At 32.7% G+C, this 26,255-nt stretch overlaps 1 protein-coding gene and 1 long non-coding RNA gene across 2 annotated transcripts in view; one reads left to right on the top strand and one right to left on the bottom strand.

The window, feature by feature from the left end:
• Window positions 1-1,692: 1,692 nt before the first annotated feature.
• LOC111745376 lies at window positions 1,693-6,506 on the bottom strand. The gene is made up of 3 exons (XR_002782624.1): window positions 6,403-6,506; window positions 2,776-2,906; window positions 1,693-1,845 (listed from the first exon to the last, which is right to left on the bottom strand). It is a non-coding gene; the product is annotated as an uncharacterized LOC111745376 (long non-coding RNA).
• A 116-nt stretch (window positions 6,507-6,622) lies between these two features.
• The window catches only part of CAAP1 (caspase activity and apoptosis inhibitor 1), a 36,952-nt gene continuing 17,319 nt past the window's right edge, over window positions 6,623-26,255 (top strand). Inside the window, exons 1-4 of the mRNA XM_011369727.2 lie at window positions 6,623-7,019; window positions 11,374-11,574; window positions 12,374-12,458; window positions 12,946-13,021. Coding sequence (XP_011368029.1) covers window positions 6,738-7,019; window positions 11,374-11,574; window positions 12,374-12,458; window positions 12,946-13,021 — 644 coding nt within the window. The 5' untranslated portion in view covers window positions 6,623-6,737. The remainder of the gene's footprint in view (window positions 7,020-11,373; window positions 11,575-12,373; window positions 12,459-12,945; window positions 13,022-26,255) is intronic.

The raw sequence follows: 26,255 nt of genomic DNA, 5'->3' as shown, positions 1-26,255 counted from the left end.
AGAAGGAACCCGCCCAATAATTACATAATTTATTGTGTCTAAGATAAATTAAGAGAAGTGTAACTATTCTTATTTTAAAAAGTTAGAAAGATCATTTCACAAAGAGGACTTTGCCTAAAATAGCAGGATTCTCAATATTTATTTAAAACCATGCATTTCCTGACTTACTGCCAAATTGTAGTCAAAGAATAATTCTCCCCCCATAGGGGAGGAAAGGATTCTGATTGTCTAGATTAATCAAAAGAAAAACTTGGAATGCCAAAAAAAAAAAATGGGTAAAATATAAAAGAGGGGATGTATATTTTTACTAAGTAATAAATTGCAACTTTTCTGGTGTTTACCCAGACTTTAACTGTTCTATTTGCTGGTTCCATTAGGACCCTGTGCTTTACTTTTTTGTTGAATTGAAATTTAGGGGGTTAAGTCAAAGTTAAAGAGCAAAGTTAAGAGTTTAACCCAGGTCAGCCTGGTTCCATTACATTACACTGCTTTCTTGTTAACATGTCCAGTCTAGCATGTTACAAACACTTTATCCACAATATTTTGAAATGTTAGTTACCTCTGGACATAAATTCTTGGTTAAGAATGTGAGTTTACTCTTCAAAATGTGAGGGGTGGCAAATTGTAAACACTGTTTGCTTCCTATTAGTATATAAGTCTTTTTATAACAACTTTTTATTATACCAGTATTTCATGTTTATTGAAAAGTTACAAAATACAGTTTAGCAAAATGAAAAATAAATCCTACTAGAAAGATAATTGTTAAATGGTGATTCAGTGATATTTTAAAGATTTTTCTTTTTCAGTTAAACTTTTTCCCATGATTTCCTTAACTTTTTTTTTCTGAATATAAATACGTATTTGCTGAATACAATACACACATAAATAAATATTTTCTGTAATCCAATCACCCAAAGAGAACCATTCTTAATGTCTTACGTTTTTATTTTTTTAAAGGAATGATATACATTATTCAATAACCTGATTTTTAAACTTGACATATATAGTATGCATACGTCCATCTTAATAAATATATTGAATGAATATACCCATTTCCTATTACCTGACATTGTTTCCAATTTTCAGCTATCAAGCAGTGCTCTTGACAAGTCTCACAAGTGTTTTAGGAGTTCTTTAGGGTATATTTTACACATGGAATTGGTGGGTCAAGTTAATGCACATATATTAGACTTAATATATGTTGCCCAATTACTCAGTGGTAAAAATCTTGGGAGTTAATGTCCTTCATGTTGTATCCTAAACATAGTTGCCTACAAGTGACATAACTTATTGTCTCTTTCATAACTGCATTATCTTCCCTATTTTTTAAATGATGTTTCTATTGTGACTTTTTTTCATGAGTAGCTGAGTTTATAAGTAGCAATGCAATGAAATTTTATCTACTTAAAAATCTTAAATGATGGAAGAAACATAGAAAAATAATAGATTCTTCGCAAAGATTCTAGGAATAAGATGGATACAGCTTCCTTAGCAGTTATCACTGTATCTTACGGTTATTTTAGAGGGAAATGATATAAGGTATAGAGGATCATTTGTGATGTAGCATCCTTTCTACAGGTCTTGAGATATGTTACCCAGTTGAGATTAGGGAATGTTATTCAATATTTTAAAATTTTTTCTAATTCTAATTTCTAATGTATTTTTGTTCAGAAAATTATATACAATGTCTTTCTTGGCTGCTACAACAAAAATATCATAGACTGGGTTGCTTAAACAAAAACATTTATTATAGTACTAGAGGCTGGGAAGTCCAAGATAAAGATGTTGGCATATTTGGTGAGGGCCCACTTCTTGGTTTCTCAGATGCTGTCTTCTCCCTGTGTCCTTATATGGCAGAAGGGAGGAAGGAGTTCTCTGGGGTCTTCCCGTTCATGAGGGCTCTACCCTTGTGACCTAATCACCTCCCAGAGGCCCCACCTCCAAATATCACATTAGGAATTAGGTTTCAACATAGGAATTTTGAAGGGGACACAAACATTCAGTCTATAGCACACCATATAGTTGTGATTATAAATGCAATTTTGAAGATTTCCATTTAACATTTTTCATGTTTCCCTTCAATTTATTAATGAAAATGTTCATACACAAAAGTTGAAAGAAGTATAGTGAACACTCATGGACTTGCCAACTAAGTTCTACAATTAACATTATGCCATATGTAATTTTTTTGAAACTATTTAAAAAATAAGTTACAGATATCACACTTATCAACTAAATACTTCAATATGTATTTTCTAAGAATGATATTTTCAAAAATATTCATTTAGAACCATATTGCATTGAAGAGAATTTCATATCTAATATCCACCCATATTCAAATTTCCTCATTACCCTCAGAATGCCTTTTATAACTTTTAAAGAACCTAAATAATCAAGGTTTATGTATTGTATTTAGTTATTTGGTTATATGTCACTTTGGTCTCAATCTAGAACAATATCTCCATCTGTCTGTCTAACCTAATTGAAATGTCTAGGCCAGGCCAGAATATGAAGTACCCCCATTTTATATTTCTAAAATGTATTATTATAACCCTATATATTAGTTATCTATTGCTGCTTAATAAATTAACCCCAAAGTTAAATGGCTTAAAACAACACACATTTGTTATCTCCAGTTTTCTGTGAGGAATCTTGACAGCTTAACTGGGTCCTCTGCTTCTTTGTTTTACAAGAGGCTGCTATCAGGGTGTCAGCCAAGGCTGAGACCTCATCTGAAGGCATGACTGGGAAGGATGCATTCTCACGCTCACTTACATGGTTAGTGTTCAATTCTTTTCAGGTTGTTGGATGAGGACTTCAGAGGCTTCCCTTGGTTCCTTGCCTTGTGGGCTTCTCCATCACAGTAAGCTACTCCATCAGAGCCAGCAAGGAAGAGAGTCTGCTAGCTGGACCAAAGTCAGAATATTTATAATCACAGACATGACACCCTCTAAACACCAACATTCTATTGGTTGGAAGCAAGTTATTCAAGGAGAGTAGATTACACAAAGCTCTGATCTGAATGCCAGGGAGAGGGATCATTAGGGGCCTTAAAGTCTGCTTGCCACATATTCTATTTCCTATAGAAGCTAAATCCACAGGCTTGGTTAGATTGAGATTAAACTGCTGTGGCAAGAATACATCATAGGTGATGTGTAATTGTATTTTTTAAATTTGGTTGCATCATATCTGAGTTTCCTTAATGATATTTTCCTTCCCTTAACTACAGGAGGGTAGGAGAACAAAAATAGGATGTAATTGGCCTCTACTTACCACCTTAATAGAGATAGGGGAATACTTTTAAAAAATTTTTCATTTCTCATTTTATTTTCTATCCAATTCCCAACGTGATTACCATGTTTTATTTCATGTTTAAAATCAAGGTGCTTGTTTTCTGGGGGTACTAAGAAAGGCAGGATCTTGACTTTGAGGGCAACAAGTAAACCACTTTGGTGCTTCTCATGGAGGAAAATAGTCTTTAGGTTACAGTGAATAATGGAAACTTTAAAGAGCCGAAAGCTGACTAATGCCCTTCTATAGAGTTGGTAGGCTGATATTGGTTCTAAGCCTAAAATGGGGTCCTGGGACTTAAAACTTGACCTTGGGTGTTCCTGGACACATTGTAATAAATCAAGAAAGTAAAATGTCCAAACAGCAATGATATTTTCATCAAATTTAAAAGCATATGACATAGCAATGTTTGTACGATGTTTTGCAATTGGATTTAAAACAAACCAGTTAAGTAGCATTGTAAAGAACAGACAGATTTAAGTTAACTATAGCATGCATTAAGCAATTACTTTATACTCATTATAAGTTTACATCATTATCCCAAAGGGATAATCTTTTACAGGTGAAGAAACTGAAATTAGTCAGGTAAATCTTTATATAACAAGTCTATCAACAAAACAATGGAGAAGAGAATAATATTTGATAAATGGAGTTGCCAAAACTGGATACTGATATAGAGAAAAATATATTTTTGTCATAGCCACTTTACTTCAACCTTGGTACTGGTAGAGGCATGTAAGCTTAATACAGCTTGAAAAAATCCTTCAAAACATTTCTTTCATTCTTATGTCCTCAAAGGAACTAATAAATTCAAGAAATATTTGCTTATTTCTACATCATTTAAAATTTTCAATAGTAAAAGCAACCAGAGGTGCTGTGTAATATAGTGAAAGAGTACTGGCTTTGGAGTGAAAAGATAAACATTTCAATGACATTTCCCACCCACTTGCTAATGAATTAAGGCAAGCTGCTCAACCTCAGCCCCAATTTAATCATATGTACCTTGGGACATCAAAAAATAGAATAAAATATTTATATAAAAGCCTATCAAAATGTCTGTCACATAAGTGCTTATCAAGTGTTCTTTTCAAAGATAATACAAGGCTACCATCTTCTTTAACAATAAAAGTGACTGCTGTAGAGAATGACTTCAGAAGCATGGTGGAGTGAGAGTTGTCCCCAGATCTCTCTCCTTGAAACAACAATAAGCTGAACATCTAAAACTCAACAAACAAACTGCACACCAGCACGTCTGAGAGTAGGATCTGTGCATAAGAGCTACCTCAGGGATCCAAGAGGCTTAGACGACACCTACTGGAAACCAAAAGAAAAACACCTTCTTTGCAACTAGCTAAAGAGAGACCTTTAATATAATAAATCTTCTTTCTGGAAAAACAAAAACAACAACAAAAAAACAATACACTTCCATTAATGCCCAGGCAGAGAAATAGTCCATTAAACACCATGAACAACCAAGGTGACAAGGCAGCTCAGAAAAAGAGAAAAGTCTCCAGTAAATAAGCTTAAAGACATAGAAATATGCAACTTAAATGACAGATAATTCAGGATGGTACTTCTGAAAAATAATGAGGTCCAAAACAACTCATATCAAAAATTTCAAGAATTGAAAAAACAACTAGATGAGCAGAATGATTTCTTTAGCAAGGAGAATGAAATCCTCAAAAAGAATCAAATAGAACTCTGGAGATGAAGAATACACTGAAAGAGGTGAAAAATGAAATGGAAGGTTGGGAAATATAGTTGACCAAATGGAGGAAAGGATCAGTGATATTGAAGCCAGAAATCTAGAAATAAATCAGAAGGAAGAAGAGAGAAACTGAAGAATGAAAAATAATGAAAGAGAAATACAAAAACTAGTTGATACCATCAGAAGAGGAAACATAAGAATAAAGGGTATTCTCCAAGGGGAGGAAAAAGAGCAAGGATTAGAAAGCATTTTCAGACAAATAGTTGATGAAAATTTCCCAAATCTAAGGAATGGGCTGGAACTTTGAATTCGAGAAGTCAACAGAACACTCAATTATCTCAACCCAAAAAGGCCTTCACCAAGACACATTGTATTAAAATTATCAAAAATCAACAAAGAGAGATCTCAGGGCAGCCAGGGAGAAGAAGACAGTAATTTATAAAGGAAAACCCATTAGATTATCATCGGACTTCTCAGCGCAAACCTTACAATCCAGAAAGGAAGGGAATCAAATGTTTAAACTATTAAGTGAAAAGAACTACCAGCCTAGAATAATGTATCCAGCTAAGCTCTCCTTTAGATATGAAGGAGAAATAAAGACCCTCCTAGACATACAAAAATTCAAGGAGTTCTCCACTATGAAGCCTGTATTACAGGAAATACTGAAAGGGGTCAGCTCACCTAAAACAAAATGACAAAAAAAACAAAACAAAACAAAACATAATTAGGAGTAAGGTGAAAAAAAAAAACCACCAAAACAAAACATAATTAGGAGTAAGGTGACTAGCAGGCTGATAGAAACAGGAATGCACCAGACGATTTGATAATGAGGAACTAAGATTCCAGTCCACGAGAAAGTGTTCAACATTCTAAATTAAAAATGCAAGTTAAAAGTCTAATATCATACATTAGAACAAATGTTTTGAAAAGTTTTCAGCGTATGGGTGACTTTTTAAGTTGGCTCAGTCTTCCGAGCAATCAATTAAACTGAATAAGAAAAATAAAACATTGATGTCCTTTGATCAATTTCTTTTTGGGGTACATAAGGGAAATAATGTAAATTTTTTTCTTAAGCTGTTTATAGTTGCATGACTCTGAATAGTGACAGAATTGGTAAACAAACTAAACACCAACATTTGGATATTGCTTAGAGAAAGAATATAATGAAATACTAGAGCCAAGTGCCTTTAGAAGTGAAAATGAATCATGCCTAGAAATGAGTGTTAATGGGGGGAAACAAGAAAGCATAAGACCCTATTCCTGTACAATTACCTAAAATACATTTTTAAATAATTTGACTAGATGATGAGATTTCCCCTAACTTCTCTTTATTGTTATAACGCTGTGTCATAAATAAAAATCGGAAGAAAATGAAATTGGAGAATCAAAAACTGCACCTTTACCTGTGCATTTTTATATTGACAAAGATTGGAAATACGCATCAATAAGACAAAGAGCCGTTGAAAAGCACCATCTTCGGCCTTTGTAGAGATATAAAAACGGACAACCAGCCGACTAGACAACCAGCCAGCCTTCAGCAAACTCAAATGAACCTCCGCTGCCTGTGGAGGCGGTGCTACTGGTCTCGGCACCACCCCCAGAAACGCCTCGCGGCGTCTACGACGAGGCCGGAAGTGATGCAAAACTGCGACGCCAGCGCCCGCCGCGGCCGCTGGAGAAGGGTTTAGGTCACTTCAGAGACGGTGGGCTTTCTCCGGATGGTTACAGCAGAAGGATCATGACGGGGAAGAAGTCTTCCCGGGAGAAGCGGCGCAAACGAAGCGGTCAGGAGGCGGCCGCGGCGCTCGCGGCGCCGGACCTGGTACCCGGCCTGGCCGGCAGCGGCAGTGGGAGCACCAGCGGCTGCGGGAGCACCAGCGGCTGTGGGAGTGTAACCTGCTGTGAGAACACCAGCTTCAGTGGAAGCGTCACCGGCGTTGGGAGCGGCGTGGAGCGCAGCGAGCGCCGGAAGCGGAGGAACACTGACTCATCTTCCAGCGTCTGTGGCTCCTTGCAACAGGTGCGTGCGCGCCCTTCTCGCAGCTCTCGGGGCTGCTGCATTTTCGGAAAAAGGCGGGCGACGAGCAGGATGGGGTGCTGGCTGTAGCTCACGGTTAGCGCTGCGATCCCAGGATTCCACCCGTGCGTGAGGTTCACGTTCCTAAGTCCCGGTGGACGCCACACTCCCATGTCTTGAACTTCAAGTTCCTAGATTTGCTAATGGTTAACTCGTTTTGTTTTTAGCCCCTTCCGCTCTTGTGGTCTCCTAAATCTCTCTGAAAAGTATGGTTAAGAAGCTAGCCTTTAATGCTCTTGCAAACCACTTTTTACTTTTCATTTTAATCTTTTAGTAGGTTATGATTAACTCCATATTATAAGATGAGAAAACTGAGACAAAGAGGTTAAGTTTGCCCACAGTTTGTTACTAACACCTAGATTTGTATCCAATATCTGACTGCATAAAAGACATGTCCTTTGTATTCCATCGACCTGTAAAGATATCGCCGTTTAAAAATATCTTTTGCTTCTAGTATGTTATAAAGACACCGAAATAAAGGGAAACGCATGGAAGTCTTTCTTTAAGTCTCCCTCAGGCTTTTATACATTCTTGTCAGTCAGATACGTGTACTTAAGTTTCTCCATATAAGCTTTATTGTGATACTGCTCCCATTGAATCGGACAACACCGTTGCATTGTTGGGATGGTTGGGGGGATCTTTACATATGCAGTACTTTATTTTTTTAGTGACTGCACAATGTTCCATTTTAACTTTATGGATGAATATTTAGATTTCCAGTTTTCTTACTATTACAGAGATGATATGAAAATGAATACCCTCGTACATATGTCTTGCACAAAAATTACTTTAGGTTGGAGTCTCAGAAGTTCAATTGCTGGATCAAAGTTAATACATTTAAAAAAATTTGGTAGGTACCAACAAATGCTCTCCAAAAAAAGGCTTTACTAATTGATAATCCAAACAGTATAAAAGAATAACTGCAAATCTTTGCCGTATCCAGTTTTTAAAATTTAGCCTAATAAAAGGCTAACTTTTAAAAGTTAGCCTAATAAATGAAATTAATGTTGCCTATGTTTTTAATTTTCCTAATTAATCGTGATATTGAACATTTCAATATATTTGTCGTTTGATTCCTTATGTAAATGGGTTAGACTTATCTTGTGCTATTTTTCTATTTGTTGGTTTTCAACTTTTTACTGATAAGTTATGAATCTGTACATAAAGTCCTGGTTCTAATGTTTCATGTAAGGTGTATTGCAAATGTTTCTCTAACTTTGGCCACGGTATTCTGAAGCTTTCGATTTCGTGTGGTCAAGACTAATTTTTTCCTATGCCTGTTAGATTGTGTGTTTAGAAATGTCTTTCCTAATCCAAGATTATAAAATTATTCTGTATTTTCTTATAATATTTTTAACATTACATCTTTAAATTGGGAGTTGTGGAAGCATAGAAGGCCATTTATTTATATGTCTTTTCTTGTATCTAGCCATGTTATTAATTATTAATTGAAAATTGACTCCTCAAAATTTCTGCTGTGAGAATATGTCTCCCCTTTTTCAGCACTATATTTCTCATTTTCTTTTCTTTTGGTATTATCTAATATTTTTTGGTATAGTGTTCCAACAAAAGCAGTGACAGTAGGCATTCTTTTCCCAATCCTTTTTCTAGTGGGAACATTTCTAATATTTGCCATAGGTTCTGAAAGATAATTTTGATCAAGTTAAGGAAATTTCCTTCAATTCCTAGTTTCGTGAGGGTTGTTCAGTTTTATCAGGTGTGTTTCTGGCATTCTGTTGAGATGATCATATAGTTTTCCTCCTATAATCAGATAATATAATTTTATTGATAAATTAATTGACATTGAACTGTCCTTGCAGTCTTGAGATAGGTTCTATTTGGTTTGTTGATTTGGTTGTTGTACTTGATGGAATTCAGCATTTATGCTTTTGTCTTTATGTTCCTAAGTTAAATTTGACTATGGTTTTTATTTTTGTAGTTATCTTCTCTGGTTTAGGTATTAAGATTCTGCTAGCCTCATGGATTGAGTTGAGGACCTTTGGTTTTCTTTTTGTTTTTTGTTTTTTGTTTTTTTTTGGTGTCGTCCAGAAATGTTTATATCTTTTTTCCCCCAAGATTTGTCAGAACTTGACCATTGGACCATACAGCATACAGATAGCTCTCTGGGTCTCGTAGGTTTTTTTTTTGGGGGGGGGGTAGGTTTTTCCCTCCATAACTTTTTTCAAATTCTTTGATAGTTATAAATCTATTCAGTTTTCCTACCCCTTCTAGAGTCAATTTTTAATATCACCATTCTTATCATAAATAGGTTCTATAGTAGTATTCTTTATCATGTTAAGACCAGTAATGCTACAATGTAAACATTTGCATATGTAACTAAACTCTTTCTAATGAGAAGTAAGTGTATTTGTGAAGGAAAACAAGAAATTACATATTAGGCATATGGATAACATTCTAGTATTCCGAGAATGCCATTATATTTGTTCTGTATTGAGTTCCCTATTTATTATTTATTTATTTGTAACAGCTTTATAGAGATATAATTCGTATAACCATGCAATTTACCCATTTCAGGTATACAGTTCAGTTGTCTTGAGTATATTTAAGTATAGTCACAGTGTTGTGCAACCATCACTATAGTCAATTTTAAAATATTTTCATCCCCCCCGCCCCGCCCAAAAATAAGAAGCTCTATACTCTACCTTGTTCCCTCCCTAGGCAACCGCTAATCTACTTCCTATCTCTATAAATTTATTGATTTCCCTGTTCTGGACATTTTATATGAATAAAATCGTATAGTATGTAGTCTTTTGTGTCTGTCTCCTTTCACTTAGCATGTTTTTTTCAAAGTTCACCCATGTTGTAACACATATCAGTACTTCATTCTTTTTTATGGCTGAATAATACCACATCTGGATTTTCCATTTGTCACTTGATGGACATTTGAATTGGACATTCTACCTTTTGGCTATTATGAATAATGCTTTTTTATGAATATTTTTTACCAGTTTTTGTGCAGACTTACAGTTACTTTTCTTTTGGTTATATATCTGAGAATGAAATTGCTTGGTCATACAATAACTTTTTGAGGAACTGATATGAACTGTTTTCTAAAGAGGCTGTACCATTTTATATTCCTGCTGGCAGTGTATGAGAGTTCCACTTGCTCTACATTTTCACTAACATTTGAATTACTTTGTAAGCCATTAGAACAAGAGTTGACCTTCTTTACTTTTTCAGTTTAATTATCATAGTATGCTTTAAAATTGGCTGTTTAAACTGCTTTTAAAACAAATCCATTAGAAAATATAACAAAGAAATCTCTCAGAGCAATATAGTTAGGAAAGATTTTCCTGAGGAAATGACTTTTGAATTGGATCTGAATTTGTTAATCTTGATGGTATATTGTGTATGATAGGGGAAATGGGAGAGGAAAGAATATCCTAGGCAGAAGAACAGTAAGTACAAAAGCCCTGCCTGTATGAGGTGAAGGGAGAACAGGTTACATTTCAGTATTTCAAAGAAGGTCATTGTGTTTGAAACACAAAGAATGAGCAGAAGGCCCAATAGGCCATGTTATGCTAAAAGCAATGAGAAGTCAATGAAAGGTTATAAATAAGGAGGATGACTATTATGTACATTTTATAATCCATTCTGGTAACTGTATACAAAACAGATTGGAGAGACCTCAGATTAGATGCAGCAAGTCCAGTTAAGTGGTTGTTGAGGTAATCTAGGCAAAAGATTATGGTACCTTGGACCAGCATTATGATAGTCGATTTGGAGAGACTGGATAGATTCAGGTGATAGGTGGTAAAATTGACCTAAATGTCTTAAATTACTTGGCTACTTTGAATACGATTAAATTACGTAACAGTTTTAAAAGTGATAATAGCTTCTGGTAAACAGTAATACTTTATAATATTTGTGATTTGTAATATTTTTGCAGCTATCCCATTTCCGTATACGAATTTAAGAATGACAGTACATACTTAAGGCTTTTGGATGAATGGCCAAGGAATATTCTAATTTGTCAGGAGACTCAAATTGTAGGAAATCGTTTCATACTGAGTATATTTTCATTTGTGTGTCGTAAGGTATTCTCTCTCTACTTTATATCAACTTACTGAGTTAATTGTAGTGTGGAGAGTAAGTTCAAAGAATACTGAACAATTAAATTTTCTTTCCTATGGTTTTATGTAACTAATCTATGCAAACCTAGAATTTAGAAATATTTAATGAAGAATTTATTAAATAAGCATATGGAACAGTATATACATATTCCATACAATTTTAGGAGTATTATTTAATGGTTCTTTACCTCTTTTAATTTTAGGAAACCAAGCATCTTTTACCAACTTTGGAAAAAGAATTATTCTTGGCAGAGCACAGTGACCTTGAAGAAGGTGGACTAGACCTGACTGTGTCATTAAAACCAGTTAGTTTCTATATATCAGACAAAAAAGAAATGCTTCAGCAGTGTTTCTGTATCATTGGAGAGAAGAAGTTACAGAAGATGCTTCCTGATGTGTTAAAGGTACTTCATTACATACATTATCGGACTAAACACAAATATAGAAATATACAAAACCCTTTTTTTTGTAGCAGTCAGTTTACTTAATGAAAATTATAACTAGATGTTTTCAACAAAACGAGCTACTTAAAAATATATAAAAAAGGGATTTCGGATAACCATAAATGATTTTGTATGTGTAAAAATTTGTCAAGAAAAAATGGGGCAATTTACTATGCTTAGTTAAGGATTTATTGACCTTCTGGAAATAATTCTATTAAATGCAGGCAGTGTTAGTAATTAGAGGTATAAAGATACTTTCTGGTGCTTTAAGAAATAGTATACTACTATATAACAATATACAATGATATTGGGTAGTAGCTTATATTTCATTAAATTTACAAATGTTTTCATATATTTATTTCTGAAAATTATTCAGGGAAATAACATGGTATTCTAATTTTAGAGTTGTAGAAATAGACCTTAAACAAGTTAAACCCAAAATCATGTATCTAAGATATAGAGAGACAAGACTTGAATATTTATAGACTGTTCTTAAGAATATCTGAGCTCCTGATGTACTCTTTAGTTTGTTCTTTCATAATAAACATGATTATAAATTCTCATCAAATCTTATAAATTATAATGTTCACATATTAACAGGTAGTTTTTGAGATTTCATCCCAGAAAAGATTTATGTGGCTTTTAATTTGTTTTATTGTAAGATTTTGCTAACTGGACTTTTTTTTTACAATTGCTGTTTTCTATTTTACATTGACATTATATTACATAAATGCATTTTTGTAAATGTCATTTTCTTTAGAACTGTTCAATAGAAGAAATTAAAAAACTGTGCCAAGAACAGTTAGAGCTCCTGTCTGAGAAAAAAATCTTAAAGATTCTTGAGGGTAAGAATACCTATTTCTATATTCCAGTAACTTTTTTGTTAATACTATATTCAGATTAAATCCTCAGGTGTTCTTTTTCTTACTTGAATATTACTTTAATTTCATTGCTGATTAATTGTTGAAAAGTATATCTACAGGAATGTGTAGTTTACATATCAGTAGCATTTCAAGAATAGCCTCTTTGATGTATATATGATTTTTCCATCTCAAAAGTATAGATAGGAGCATAAGTTTGTACAGAATAATAAAATGTAATAAAAACTGTTTACCCAAAATGCTGTAAAATTAATTTTTGAGAAGGCAAAGACTTCTCTTAAAATAATTTTTATTTTTCTGTTTTATATTCTCATTGCTTCTAGTTACCTGTAAACTATAAAGTTCTTTAATCCATATCACTTTTAAAGATGATACTTTTTGTGTAATGATTAAAATTAAATCATTCTGACATTTTACATGCATGCTTTCAATAGTTTATTTCATTTATAAGGTGACAATGGTGTGGACTCTGATATGGAAGAGGAAGCAGACGATGGCTCTAAGATGGGATCTGAATTAGTCAGTCAGTAAGTTAAAAAACTTTCATTTTTATTTCAGAATTTTTTTGTTATTCCTTTGGGATTTGTTTCCTCAAGAATGCAATGATTTTTCTGTGTTGTATTAATATAGAATAATTCAACAATGTAGAAAGATTTGATTCATTTACTGTAATGATTGATCCTTTTGGTATATATAAAGATAAATTTAATTGCTTTCAAGCTTAAGGTGATTTTCATGAACTACTACCCAGATATAGGACAACAGCAGTGTCAATGTGAAGCAGAATCACATCTTTCATTTGGAATTTGAATATACTACTAGTGATTCTCATTATTTATTAAGTACTTAGTCTCATAGGCATTATGTTAGTAGCTTAGAACACTTTATTTCACTGAATTCTTTTACATACCTATTAATGTTAAATGATAATAGTCTCATTTCACAGATGCAAAATTAAATGGTTTATTTTATATTGGGATAATATACAATGCCTAAAGTTTTGGGATGATGACTCATCACAAAGCAACATGCTAATTGTTTTTTCTAGATTATTCTCCTCTGCCGTGGCTCATCAAAAATAAAGACAGTTTTATTTTTCTCTTTTTTAAAAAAGAAAACCATAGCCCCTAAATGGCCAGCCTCACTTTTGCTAAAGCCCTTGATACTAAACCTAGATTAATACCAGACCTAATTACAGTTTTGATCTTCACCAGAAATGTAATCTTCCTCAACCAGTCTGAAATTAATTTTCTGGTCAAGCACTAGTAAGGTAATCTGTCATGGGTCCCTGTCAACCCTCCCACCTCTCCTCCTGACCCAAAGAAGTAGAAGCATACTGCATGATAAAACCCTTGCCATTTCCTTTCCCCCCAAAAACTTGGTGTCCTGGCCTAAAAATATATATATATATATATATATTTTTTCTTTTTCTAATAGCTCCCTTGCCCCAGCTTTCTCTAAAACTTCCATTTTGTACAACCCCTCCGAACCTCCTTCTACTTGCTAGGTGGGTTCTGTATGAATCGCTTAATAAATCCAGTAAGATCTTCAAATTGATTTGGTTGAATTTTATTTTTTGACATTTTCTAATCTATGTACCTCCCCTCCCCTCTCCTCTCTCCCCCTTCCCTCCCCTCCTCTTTCTTTTACCTTATTGACCTGTTAGGAATTCCAGGGCATTGTTGAATAGAAGTGGTAAGAGTAGATTTCTTGCTTGTTCTTATTTTACAAAGAAAGCCTTTCACAAGTATGCTGTTACCTGTATGTTTTGTTTTTTAAAGCTTATTTTATTCTTTTTTTTCCCCCTAACTTCTTGAATTGGATCATTAGTTCATTTTTTTAAATTACTTTTGGATTAGAAATACATATTCAATGCCAAAATTTTCCTCTGAGTACCACTTTAGCTATATCCCATAAAACTAGTTAGTGTTTCATTTATTGTTAGTTTTTAGATAGTTTATAATTCCTCTTTAACCAAAAAGCTGTTGAGTTTTAAACTTTGCAGATCATGAGGTTACCCAGCCTCTTTTTGTTCATTTTAGTTTACTGCTTCAAAGCCAGGATAATTCCTGCACTTTTCCATTGAAGATCTAATTGATATTTTATGAGCAAACTTATTATCAATTTCTGTGATATTCCACAGGAGTTATGATCTCTGTTTTCAGAGTATAGTCTGTGTTAATTCATTTAGGTCCTCGATATCCTTTAGATCTATCATGAAATAGATGAGAGAGATGAAAATTTTTCATCCAATTGATTTATCATGAGATAGATGAGAGAGATGAAATCAAGTTTCTACCACTCATGCCCATTCAGGAGAACTCCAGCCTCATGATCTTTTCATTTTTCAAAAGGCCCACCTACTAATAACATCACCTTTGAGGGTTAGAATTTCAATATATGAACTTTGGTGGGGAATACAAACATTTAGACCATGGCACATAATCATTTATGTAAGAGATCTCAAGAATCTACAGAAAAACCCTCCTAGAATACATATATGGTAGACAGAATGATCACCTCCCCGCAGAGACATCCATGTCCTAATTTCCAGGACCTAAGAATATGTTAATTTACGTGGCAAAGAGATTTTGCACAAGTGACTAAATTAAAGATCTTGAGATCGGAAGATTATCTTGGATTATCCAAGTGGTACCAATATAATCACAAGAATCTGTCTGAGAGAGAGGTAAGAAGGACAATGGCAGAAAGAAAATGCTGGAAGCAGAAGTTAAAGTGATGTACTTTGAAGGTAGAGAAAAGAACTACAAGCTAAGGAATGCAGGGGCCTCTTAGAATCTCAAAAGACAAGAATTTGGGTTCTCATCTGGAGCCTACAGAAGAAATGCAGCACTACCTACACCTTGATTCTAGTGCCTTAAGACTTAATTTGTTTGGACTACTGCCCTCCAGAACTATAAGAAAATATATTCGTGTCGTTTTAAGCCTCTAAATTTATGGTAATTTGTTACAGTGGCATTTGAAACCTAATGCAAGGTACTTGATTAAAACCTAGACATAAGCCAAAGTTACAAATAGGTTGCCTAGAGCCATCAAAATGTTTTATTTGATCTAAACATTTAAAACATTTTCAAATGGTTTCCAACATTTACAAACCAAGTGATATCACACCAAAATCTGGACTTTTGAGTTGCTGAAAAAAATAAGGTCAACTTTTTCTGGGAGGGCAAAAAATTAGTTGGAGCTGAGTGTAGTTCAGTGTGCTACATAGTACACATAGTACTTCATTTGTCTGAATGTTTAATATAGGAAGGGTCTATACAGTGAGACTGAAGGGAAACTATGAAGGCTGTAGGTTATTCTTATTTTATTTTGCAATAGTTCTTTTTTACTATTAAAAATAATAAAGCAGTATTTATAAGAAGTTTTTCAGTGTGCTGCTTTGAAACTTGAAATTAATGAGTAATAATTTTCATAGGAATGAGATTTAGGAACTATGAAGATATAACATCTGTAGTTTCTAAATACCTTCATTTTAAAAAGAGTGAGGAATGTTTAGTTCACCTTAAACAAATGAGCAAATTTATAAAACTATGTATTGAGTCTAAAAACTTTAGCATCTATAATTTTTTAGTGTTTTAAAACTATTAGATATTGTGACAAGATGTGCAAGTGTTACAGATTACAACAGTTGCTTAACAATTTTAAGTAAGGTAATATGTCGGCCTGGAATTAGAGTGATATCTCCATTTGGAGATGTGCTAGAAAAGCTTTATTGTAGCTAAAATAGCACTAAAAATGAGAACAGGTATTATCTGGGCCTATAATGTAAGGTGATTATGCTGTAAGGAATATGTTTATAATGAAATTTAAATGTTCAATAGTGCAATAAAATAATCAGGATTGAAGTTTATTATATAATGAATAAAAATACAAACACTTTAGGGAAATCTTAGCAATATTTTAGAATTTCTCTAATAAATATCTTTATGAATTTTAATGTGCTTTTAGTAAATGATATCGAGAGAGATGTCAATGGAGATTAAGTTATATTTCTCTGCAGAAAATAAGCAATGTTAAGATAATATCACAGTTCTAGAAGATTTTGAAATCCAAGTTCTCAAATAAGGTACACTGCAAAGTAGGCGAACACTATATGAGTGTTCTGGAACTGATGTTGCTAGGCACTGCTTCCTTCTTAGAGGATAGATGTGTTCTAAATTAGTTATTCAGTTCTAATTTTGGATGATTAACTTTTTTAAAAAATTATATATTCCTATATAAATTGAGCCATGTCGTAGTCATCAGCATATTTAAATATGAAAATTCAATAGAAAATTTAAGTAAAATTTACAGGGAATTGTTTTGTAATGTGAATAATTCTTTGGCAGGGATTTTTTTTAAATCTCCATTTAATTATCTGGTTTGTAAATCTGAAATGTCAGCACTTTTGTTTAAAATGGTATACATGAGTATTCTTAAAATATAAATGATTGAAAAGAGCAAATTGGTGTCATCTAGAACTAGTTACTACTTATAATGTGCTCGTTACTTAGCTGTAATATTTTATAATATAAGATTTTAATACATTGTAATAGTTATATTTCTTAAATAGACTACAAGTTACTCCACTCTTCAAAATGAGTAGCTTCCTTTTTACTGCTGTTTGTTGTCAGATTGTATATTTTAGACAGGTTAGAATGAAAAAAGAACATAGTGCGTAAATGCAGGGAGTGGTAAGTGACTACTTTGCATTAAGATGTTTATTCTTGAACATACTGGGCTATTGCACTTGCTTGATCAATTGTCATATTGAGAGCCAGCAACTAGAATAGTGCGTATGACCACTCTTCTGTTGCTTAATCCTAGCAGTGATATGTGGTAGAACTCTGATGCTGTTTGTTAAAGCCAGACATTAACAGCTGCAGTAGTTTTCCTATTGAGCTATCATGACATAGTTACTTACCACTTTTTGTTTTTAATAAGCTTAAAACAACCATATCCTTTTGTAAGTAGTGCTGTCCAATGGGTTCAGCTCAGTAGTCATTACAGTACTAAGAATTTGATTCTTTTCAACAAGTAACATATATTACTTGAATATGTAAATCTGAGTAATTTTCAAAGAGGCAATGGCATTCAGCCAAATGCTAATGTCAGTAAAACTGAATTTGGGAATAAAAGAGTCATCCACAAACTGCTGTTTTTAAACTTCAATGGAATAAAGTATGTGAATAAAATATATAGTGCTTTGGAACATTGGATTAATGAGTAGCATAAATCTACAGTACATAGGTGAGCATTTTTATTAATAGATACAAAAATAGGCCTCAGGTATACCCAAGACCTCAGCTGGCTGGGAATGATATGCTTCAGAAATTGACCTGTGATTCATCCAACTCACATAACCTACTCTGTAATATATGGTGGTGTTTTGTACCAGTAACTTGTTTGTCGTTTAAACTGTATTAATGGAAAGTTTTCGTGTACAATGAACCCTTGCATACTTGTCACCCATTATATCCCCTTCCATAACGCCTCCTCCCACCTTCTCCCAGCTGGATAACTTTGAAGCAAATCTTGTAGTTACAGTAAACGTTAAGCACCTCTCCAGAATCTCTAGAACATTCGTTAGGATGGGATGGAGTGAGCTTTTCAGAGGTTTTAGAATGGGATCTTCATTGGAACTACAACTTTGTTTAAGGGACTTGAGAAGTATTGTTTTCTGTTTTTATAACTGCTCCTACACACACACACATTTGTATTCTTTGTATTACAGAAACCTAATTTTGAAACCATTACCTATTGTCATTTTTTCTGTAAGTCAGTTTACTACCTCATCCTGCTTGCTCAAACACTGGGTTAGATGTTAATAGGTATTTTTCCTTTTTTCCTGCTATTCCCTCATCAGTTTTTTAAAAATTCAAATTTTTCTTAATCACTTAAGTAATTTATTGTATTAATTGCCCTTTCCATTTCATTTAAAAAATAAATTTACTGATATTCAGTGTTAAACTTGTTAATGACTATTCTGTAATAGTCCTGTATACTTCTCCCACAATTTGAACTGTTTGCTTACCAACAGTCATTCACGTTTGTTTCTAATTCTGTTATCTTAGTTGCATAATTTAATTAAATGTGTAAATAGATGAAGTATCTGTATGAAAAGAGTAGTTGATTAGGTAAGAATGCCTTAGAAAAACTCAAAGAGGAGTTGCTAAAAAGTTGACAGATAACTGTAGGATAACAACAATAAAAGTTTGGAAGATATTGTATAAATATAAAAGGTTATTTTTTTTGCACTGAGATTTTTGCAATTTAAATAAGCCAAAAGTAGAAATGGATCATGTGAGTAGGTTGAGACTGAACTCTTTTCCATGGATTCATATTAAAGTTAAAGCTGTCACCTCACATCCAAAGATTAAAAAATGAAGATACATTTTTGTTAACCGAAAATGCTTAAACTATATATGTAAAATTTAAAAGTGTTTCTGTGTTAATAATTTTTCTCATGTAAATGACATTACCTGAGATAAAAGTGATTTCACTGTATTTATTTTCTTCTTACAAAAAGTGTCAGGTGTACAGAAAAGTAGAATAATATAATGAAACCCCCATATACCTGTTGCCTAGATCTAACAGTTAATTACAGTTTTCTGTATTTCCTTCATCCATTTTCTTGAAGTATTGTAAAGCGAGTTATAGATATTTTGATTCTAAATACTTGTTAGAATTTCCAGAAAATAAAGACATTTTCCCACATAGGCATTTGTCTGGTGTCATTAACAGCTTACTTATTTGAATGGTAAATACATGCACATAGTACAGAATTTTAAAAAGTATATAATGAAAATAAGTCTCTTTTCCTGTTCCTTATTTTCCTTTCTTATAGGCAACCTCAGTAAAGCAGTTTCTTGTGTACCTTCTCAGATATTCCATACATTTACAAATATATATGTGTGTATTTTTCTTTTCTGCAAATGATAGTGTGCTGTGCAAATTGTGTCGTACCTTCTTCTATTTAATATTTTCATTTTCTTGAATTTTCTTGGAGTTTGTCTTTTGGATTTTGTTCTACCCAGTACATATAATGCTTCTTATGTATACCTGTATATTATTCCATTGTTGAATGTAGCAAAACATAGTCTATCAACAGACATTGAGTTGTTTACAGTCTTTTGTTGAATGTAGCAAAACATAGTCTATCAACAGACATTGAGTTGTTTACTGTCTTTTGTTACTACAAATTATATGAATATCTCTGTATAAGTAATTTGTTTTTCTGTGATTATGTGTAGCATAATATCTAGAAGTTATTTTTTAGGTCAGATGTTTGGAGATTTGAAATTTTGATATTGCCAAAATTGACTGATACAGAGTTTAAACCAATTTATAACCCTTCCCCCAAATGTGGAGTGCATGTTTTCATAAGTTTTAGCCAAATAGTGTTATCTAACATGTTGATTTTTGTTCATCTGATAGGTTAAAAAAACAATATCTCATTGGAATTTTAATGTATTTAATTGTATTCTCTTATGAGTGAAATTGACTATTCATATAACAGAGCTATTTGAATTTTTTCTGTGTATTCTTTGTCATTTATTACTCTGTATATGTAGATAGAGGACTTTGGTCTTTTTAATTTACTGTTTTTGATATAGATTGCATTTATTGTTTTGCTTTTTTTTCTTGCCTTTTTTTTTTTTTACCTGCATACATATTTCATGTTTACACAGTCTAATTTTATCAATCTTTTATGGTTTCTGGGTTTTATATTTGGAAAAGAACTTTTCTATTCTGAAATTATGAAAAGTAATCTTCGTACTTTAAGATCTTAATACTAACTTTATGCATTTTTTTAACGTTTAAATCTTTGATTCATTTGGAATTTATTTTGCTATTTTAAGATGGGGTGAGAATCCATTTTAATTATAATTTTACCATATTTCTCTTTATAGCTATCAAGGATTCACTTGGAATATTATTTTCATATTCTTGATTAGACTTCAAATATTCAGTAAATTTGTTCTATATATTTAACTTTTGTCAGCTACTTTTATTTTTTATTCTCTTCCTTATTTTCACATGAACGTATGTGAACCTGTACTTCCATTAACTATTTTTTTTAAATGAATAGGCAAATAAATACATGGATATGGTTAAAAAATTGAAACACTACCAACTTTCTGGAACTTTGAAGATTATTGGTCTTTCATTGTTGTTGCTCATGTCTGTGTTTTTATTGAAATTTTCAACTTTTAGAATAAGAATTCTATCTTGATGATTTAATAGCATATCTTAGTTTTCCCAATAAGAAAGAAGTATTTTCTTCTGGGCCCTACAGTCAGATTCTGAGTGAAAACTCATTTTATACTTTGGGATATGTATAGCCATATTTATGTATGTATATATGTGTGTGTGTGTGTGTGTCTGTGTGTATGTGTGTGTATATGGCTACATACAATTTTTAGGTATTACTACTTGGAGAACTATTTCTGTAAGTAGTAGAAAGCTTGCATAAATGTAAAGCATGAAGGTTCTAGAGTTAAACTGTTTACATTTTTAATGTCAGAACTCTACAGCTTACTATTTCTGTGACCTTCGGCAAGTTACCTAACTTTCTTGGGCCTCAGTTCCCTCATCTGGAGAATAGGGGTAATATCAGTACCTACCCCATAGGACTGTGATAGTGTACTTGAGAAAAAGCATGTAAAGTGCATAAAATAGTACCCGCCCCATGGTAAACACTGAAAAAAATATTGGTGTATTTGCTTTGGAAGTTTTACTCTGAATCTGTTAACAATATTCCTAAAATACTACTTTACACTGATGAGTATTGGGGATTTTCTCCCCATTCCTTTTATGAAAGCCTAAAGAAAGGTGCAAAATAAGTCATTGTGATTTTTAATTATTATTCTTTACTCTTATTGTTTTTTTAAAAAGTTTGTCGCTTATGTGTCTAATTTTTCATTTATTTTAAAGATAGTTTAAATTAAGACAAGTGTATATATTTTAAAGTATAACAGGATTTTTCTCACAAATGAGATCAATTTGTCATATTGACATAAGTTCAATTCTTTTAGACATCTATGTACTATATAGAGAGCCAAATGTGTACTTTTAGGCTAGCAAAGGGTAAAAATTGGTCATCTGTACTCCACTTATGTTCTCATGTCCTTTATAAGTTGCTATTGGGCTGTAGTACTTACTATTCTACATAATAGGGTAACTTTATCAGAAATAACAAGATAAGTTTTTATTTTTATTTTACTATTTATTTATTATTTTTTAGGCAAGGCAACTCTTGGTTGACCTCACAGATTGCAAGGACCTCGTCAGCTTACAATCCCTTATTTTATTTTTTTAAAAATTTTTTACGCCTACAGCACCTGATCTTTTTAGGTGGTCTCCCATCCAAGTACTAACCAGGCCCGACCCTGCTTCCGAGATCAGACGGGATCAGGCTTGTTCAGGGTGGCATGACCCTACGTAGACAAGATAAGTTTTTAGAAAGCCTTCATAGAAAGTATTACTAATCATTAACCAGATCATGACCTAATGCTTACTTAGGTGGGACTCCACATTCAAAATGGTAGGATATTTGTACATCTTACATGTTTGCACTTTTAAAAGCACTTACAATGTGATATGCTAATTTTTGAAATGGGAAAATACTTGAAAAGATAGGAATAGAGAGATAGAACAAAGAGGAGACCTTTTTGATTTCCTTTAGTCACCTTTATTTAAAATAGAGCTCCCTATTTAAGGAACTGTCCATTCATAAAATCTTGGAGTTGCAGGGTCAAGGGGGCGGTTTATAGAAAAATCCTTATACAATCCTGTATTAGAGAAAGAAACTGGGATATGGTAACAGTGATTCTTTGAATAATATTAATTGGGGAAAGGAAATGGAAATAAGAGTTAAATTTTCCAATCTTTTGTGTAAGGAGGTTCCCAAGGGACACAGTATGGATGTAGATTTATTTTCTGTTTGGAAAAGCCCTTTGAGAAAAATTAAGATCGTTTTGCCTCGTTCCATAGTGTTTGACAGTTACAGTTTACCACTACATGATTTCATTTTTCTAAACCTGTTATAAGACTTTTATGGTGCCTCAATTTAAAAAATTTTTAATATATAATTTAGATAACAGTAGAATTCACCTTTTTTTAACCATACAGTTCTGCGAGTTTGGACAAATGGATTATAATTTATCTACTACCACAAATTACAATATAGAACAATTCTATCGCACCAAAAATTTCCCCTGTGGTTTTGTATTCCACTCCTTATCCTCTCCCTAACCCCTGACAACCACTGATCTGATTTCTGTTTCTATACTTCTTTTTTTTTTCCAGAACATCATATAGATGAAATAATGCAGAATTTAGCCTTTTGAGTCTGGCTTCTTTCATTAAGCATAAGGCATTCAAGATTCATTCACTTCATTGCGTATATCAGTAGTTCCTTCCTTTTTCTTGCTGAGTAGTTAGTATTCCATTGTGTGGGTGTACCATAGCTTGTTTATCCGTTCCCCAGTTGAGGTAAATTTGTAGCAGAATAATGACCCTCCAAAGATGTTTACACTCTAATCTCGAGAAACTGAGAATATGTTACTTTATATGACAAAAGGAGTTTTGCAGATTTGATTAAAACTTTGAGATGAGAAGGCTATCCTGGGTATATATGGGAAGGTTACCCCCGTCTTATCACATGAGTTCTTAAAAGAGGAAGACAGAAGAATAGGTCAGAGAGATGTGACATGAAAAGGCCTTGACTAGGAGCTGAGCTTGATTTTGGTTTACATCCAGCAAGAAAACATTCTACAACCTCAAGTAACTGAATTTTGCTAACCTACCAAATGAGCAGGAAATGAATTCACTGCTAGAGCCTCCAGAAGGAACTGCAGCCTGGTGAGACCCATAACAGATTTTGATTTTAGTCTGGTGAGACCCATAACAGACTTCTGACATACAGAACTGTAATATAATTATGTTGTTGTTTTAAACTATAAACATCGTGGTAATTTGTTATGGCAGCAATAGAAAACTAATGAAGGGACATTCGAGTTGTTTACAGTTTATGGTAATTTCAAATAAAGCCACTATAAACATTGACATACAAATTTTTGTATGAACATAAATTTTTCATTTTACTTGGTCAGTTACCTAAGAGTGGTTGGTATTGCTGGGTCATGTCTGCATCTTCCCTGATACTGTATATGAGAGTTCTGTGTGTCAATTGTTTTGATTTAGCCATTCTGATATATATGTGTAGTGGTATTGCATTCTGTTTTTAATTTGCATTTCCTTAATAGCTAATGATGTTGAGCATCTATTATTTTGTTTATTTGTTGTCTGTATATCTGTATGGTGAAGTGACTTAATTTTTAAACAAATTTTTAAAGTTAGGTTCTTTGTTTTATTATTGTGATTTGAGAGTTCTTTATATATTTAGATGCAAATCCTTTATCACATATGTGGATTGCGGTATTTTTTTTTTTTTTCCAGTCTGTGGTTTATCTTTTGTTCTTTCACTATCTCTTTAGAAGAGCAGATGTTTTTAATTTTGGTGAAATCCAGTTTATCAATTATTTTTATTTATAGATCATGCTTTTGATACAATCTTTATTTAACCCAAGGTCACAAAGATTTTTTCCTATATTTTCTTTTTCGTTTACATTTTTTAGGCTTGTGAGTATTTTGAGTTAGCATTCGTATATGGTGCAACATGCAGATTGAAAATCATCCATATAGATCTAGTTGTACCAGCATCATTTGTTCATTGACTTGCCTTTGCACCTTTATTGACAATATATTGCCCATACATGTGAGTCTATTTCTGGACTCTATTCTGTTCCATTAGTATATACGTTTATCCTTTCTCTAATATATTTACTTTATTTTTATACCTGAAATTTGATAATATGCATCTTTCAATTTTGTTGTTCTTTTTCAGAATTATTTTGGCTACTCTAGTTTTTTGTTTTTTTGTTTTTTCTTTTACTTATCTTTATTTTTAATAGTAGAAAGTTCATAGGATGATAGGCTGGCTTCATTCAGCCTCTCTGTTTATTCTCAGGAGAGTGGAGAGAATCCAGTTCTACCTTTTGTTATGACAGTTTGCCTGATTCTTTTCACCTGACTTTTGCTAAAATGGGAATATTCTGGCTGGTTTGGTCCTTTTTCTTTATCCTTCTGTTGCGGTATCTTTCCAGTATTTTTCATTTGGACAGGAAATTGACTTTTCCAATTTAGAAATATATTTTAAACCTTTAGTAATTCATATGTGTAGTTGTTCTCGATTAAGTTCTGCAGATCTCCCCAGTGCATTACTCTGATTTAAAAAAAAAAAAAACAAATACACTGAGTCGTAAAGAAAGGATTGAGAGTAGAACTATATTTGGGGTAAAAGAAAGAAAGTTGGACTAGACTGGTGTTAGTTTGAGGACTTAAATCCCAGAATAGGCATAGGACTGTCTTATAATTCAAAGCAAGACTGTAAAATAAGCCGCCTTAAGAAAGAGCATTGCAGATGGGAGAAGAGAATTAGAAAAATAAAAACAAGGATTTTTTTTTTTTTAATGGAAAGAAGTACAAAAATCATTGTAACATTCTTAACCCAAATCAGATTTAGCATTGTTCCCTCCTTCCCACTTTTCACTTTCCCTCTTCTCTCTCTCCAGTTGTTATAAAATTCTTACATAGTTTTTATACTATTTGATAGAAATATTTAAATGTCATTTAAATGTAAATTGGAATATTTTTTAGTTTTCCTAACTCTGACACTTAGTTTGTTTTATCATCTGGGGGTAGTTTTATTTTTTTATTTTTTATTTTTCGTGCAACCAACGAGAAATAAAGGACATAGGTACATGTAGTTTTCTAATACTTTAAGACATTTCCTATTTTGTGTATATCTTGCCTTTCATGCTTTTTGGTGAAGATTTTTAAATTGTATTAGAGAACTCTGAATGTATATGATAATTTTGGTTTCAAAGTCTACATCTTGGAAAAATTAGGTTTTACAATTTCAAACTGTTTTTCTGAAATTTATCTATCTTTTCACTTTTCAGACACAAGGTGGTGTACTACACCTATCTGAAATTCTGTTGACTTTCTTCAACAACCTGAATAAACCCAACTTAAGATAAAACTGAACATTATAAAAGTTCACTTTAAGCACTAAAATGAATCGTTTATGACAACAGAAAGTTTTTATAGAGGGGACCAGTTTTATTTGAAGGGAATCCAAGGGACTTTTACAGAGAAAATAAAATAATGCATTAAAAATGCATTTCATTGCATTATTATTAAAATTTTTGTTTGGAAATAATTTTAGGCTTACTAAAATGTTGCAAGAATAAGAAAAGTACAAGAGTCATTCATATAACATTTACCAAGATTTACTTATCATTAACATTTTATTCCATTTGTACAGCTTCTCTTCACATACATGTGTATTTTTTTCCGAAACATTTGAGGCTAAATTATATACATCATGGCACTTTACCCTAAATACTACATTGTACTCTTCCTAAAGATAGCGATATTCTAGTTTATATAACCACAATACAGTGTCAACTTTAGTAAGTTCAACTTCAGTAAATTTAACACTGATAGAATATTTTTATCCAATCTGCCATCGGTATTCCAGTTTGTCATTTGACTCAATAACGTCCTTTACAGCATTTTTCCTCCTCCAGTTCAGCACTCTCAAGTCAATTATAACATTTAATTTTCATGGCTCTTGATCCTCCTTTGTCCTGGAATATTTCCACAGCCTTTCTTTGTCTTTTATAACAT

The sequence above is a fragment of the Pteropus vampyrus genome, unplaced genomic scaffold (assembly GCF_000151845.1).
Source record: "Pteropus vampyrus isolate Shadow unplaced genomic scaffold, Pvam_2.0 Scaffold153, whole genome shotgun sequence".
In the NCBI taxonomy this organism is placed as follows: Eukaryota; Metazoa; Chordata; class Mammalia; order Chiroptera; family Pteropodidae; genus Pteropus; species Pteropus vampyrus.
The sequence above is the reverse complement of the archived record's forward strand: the minus strand, read 5'-3'. Positions and strand labels throughout refer to the sequence as shown.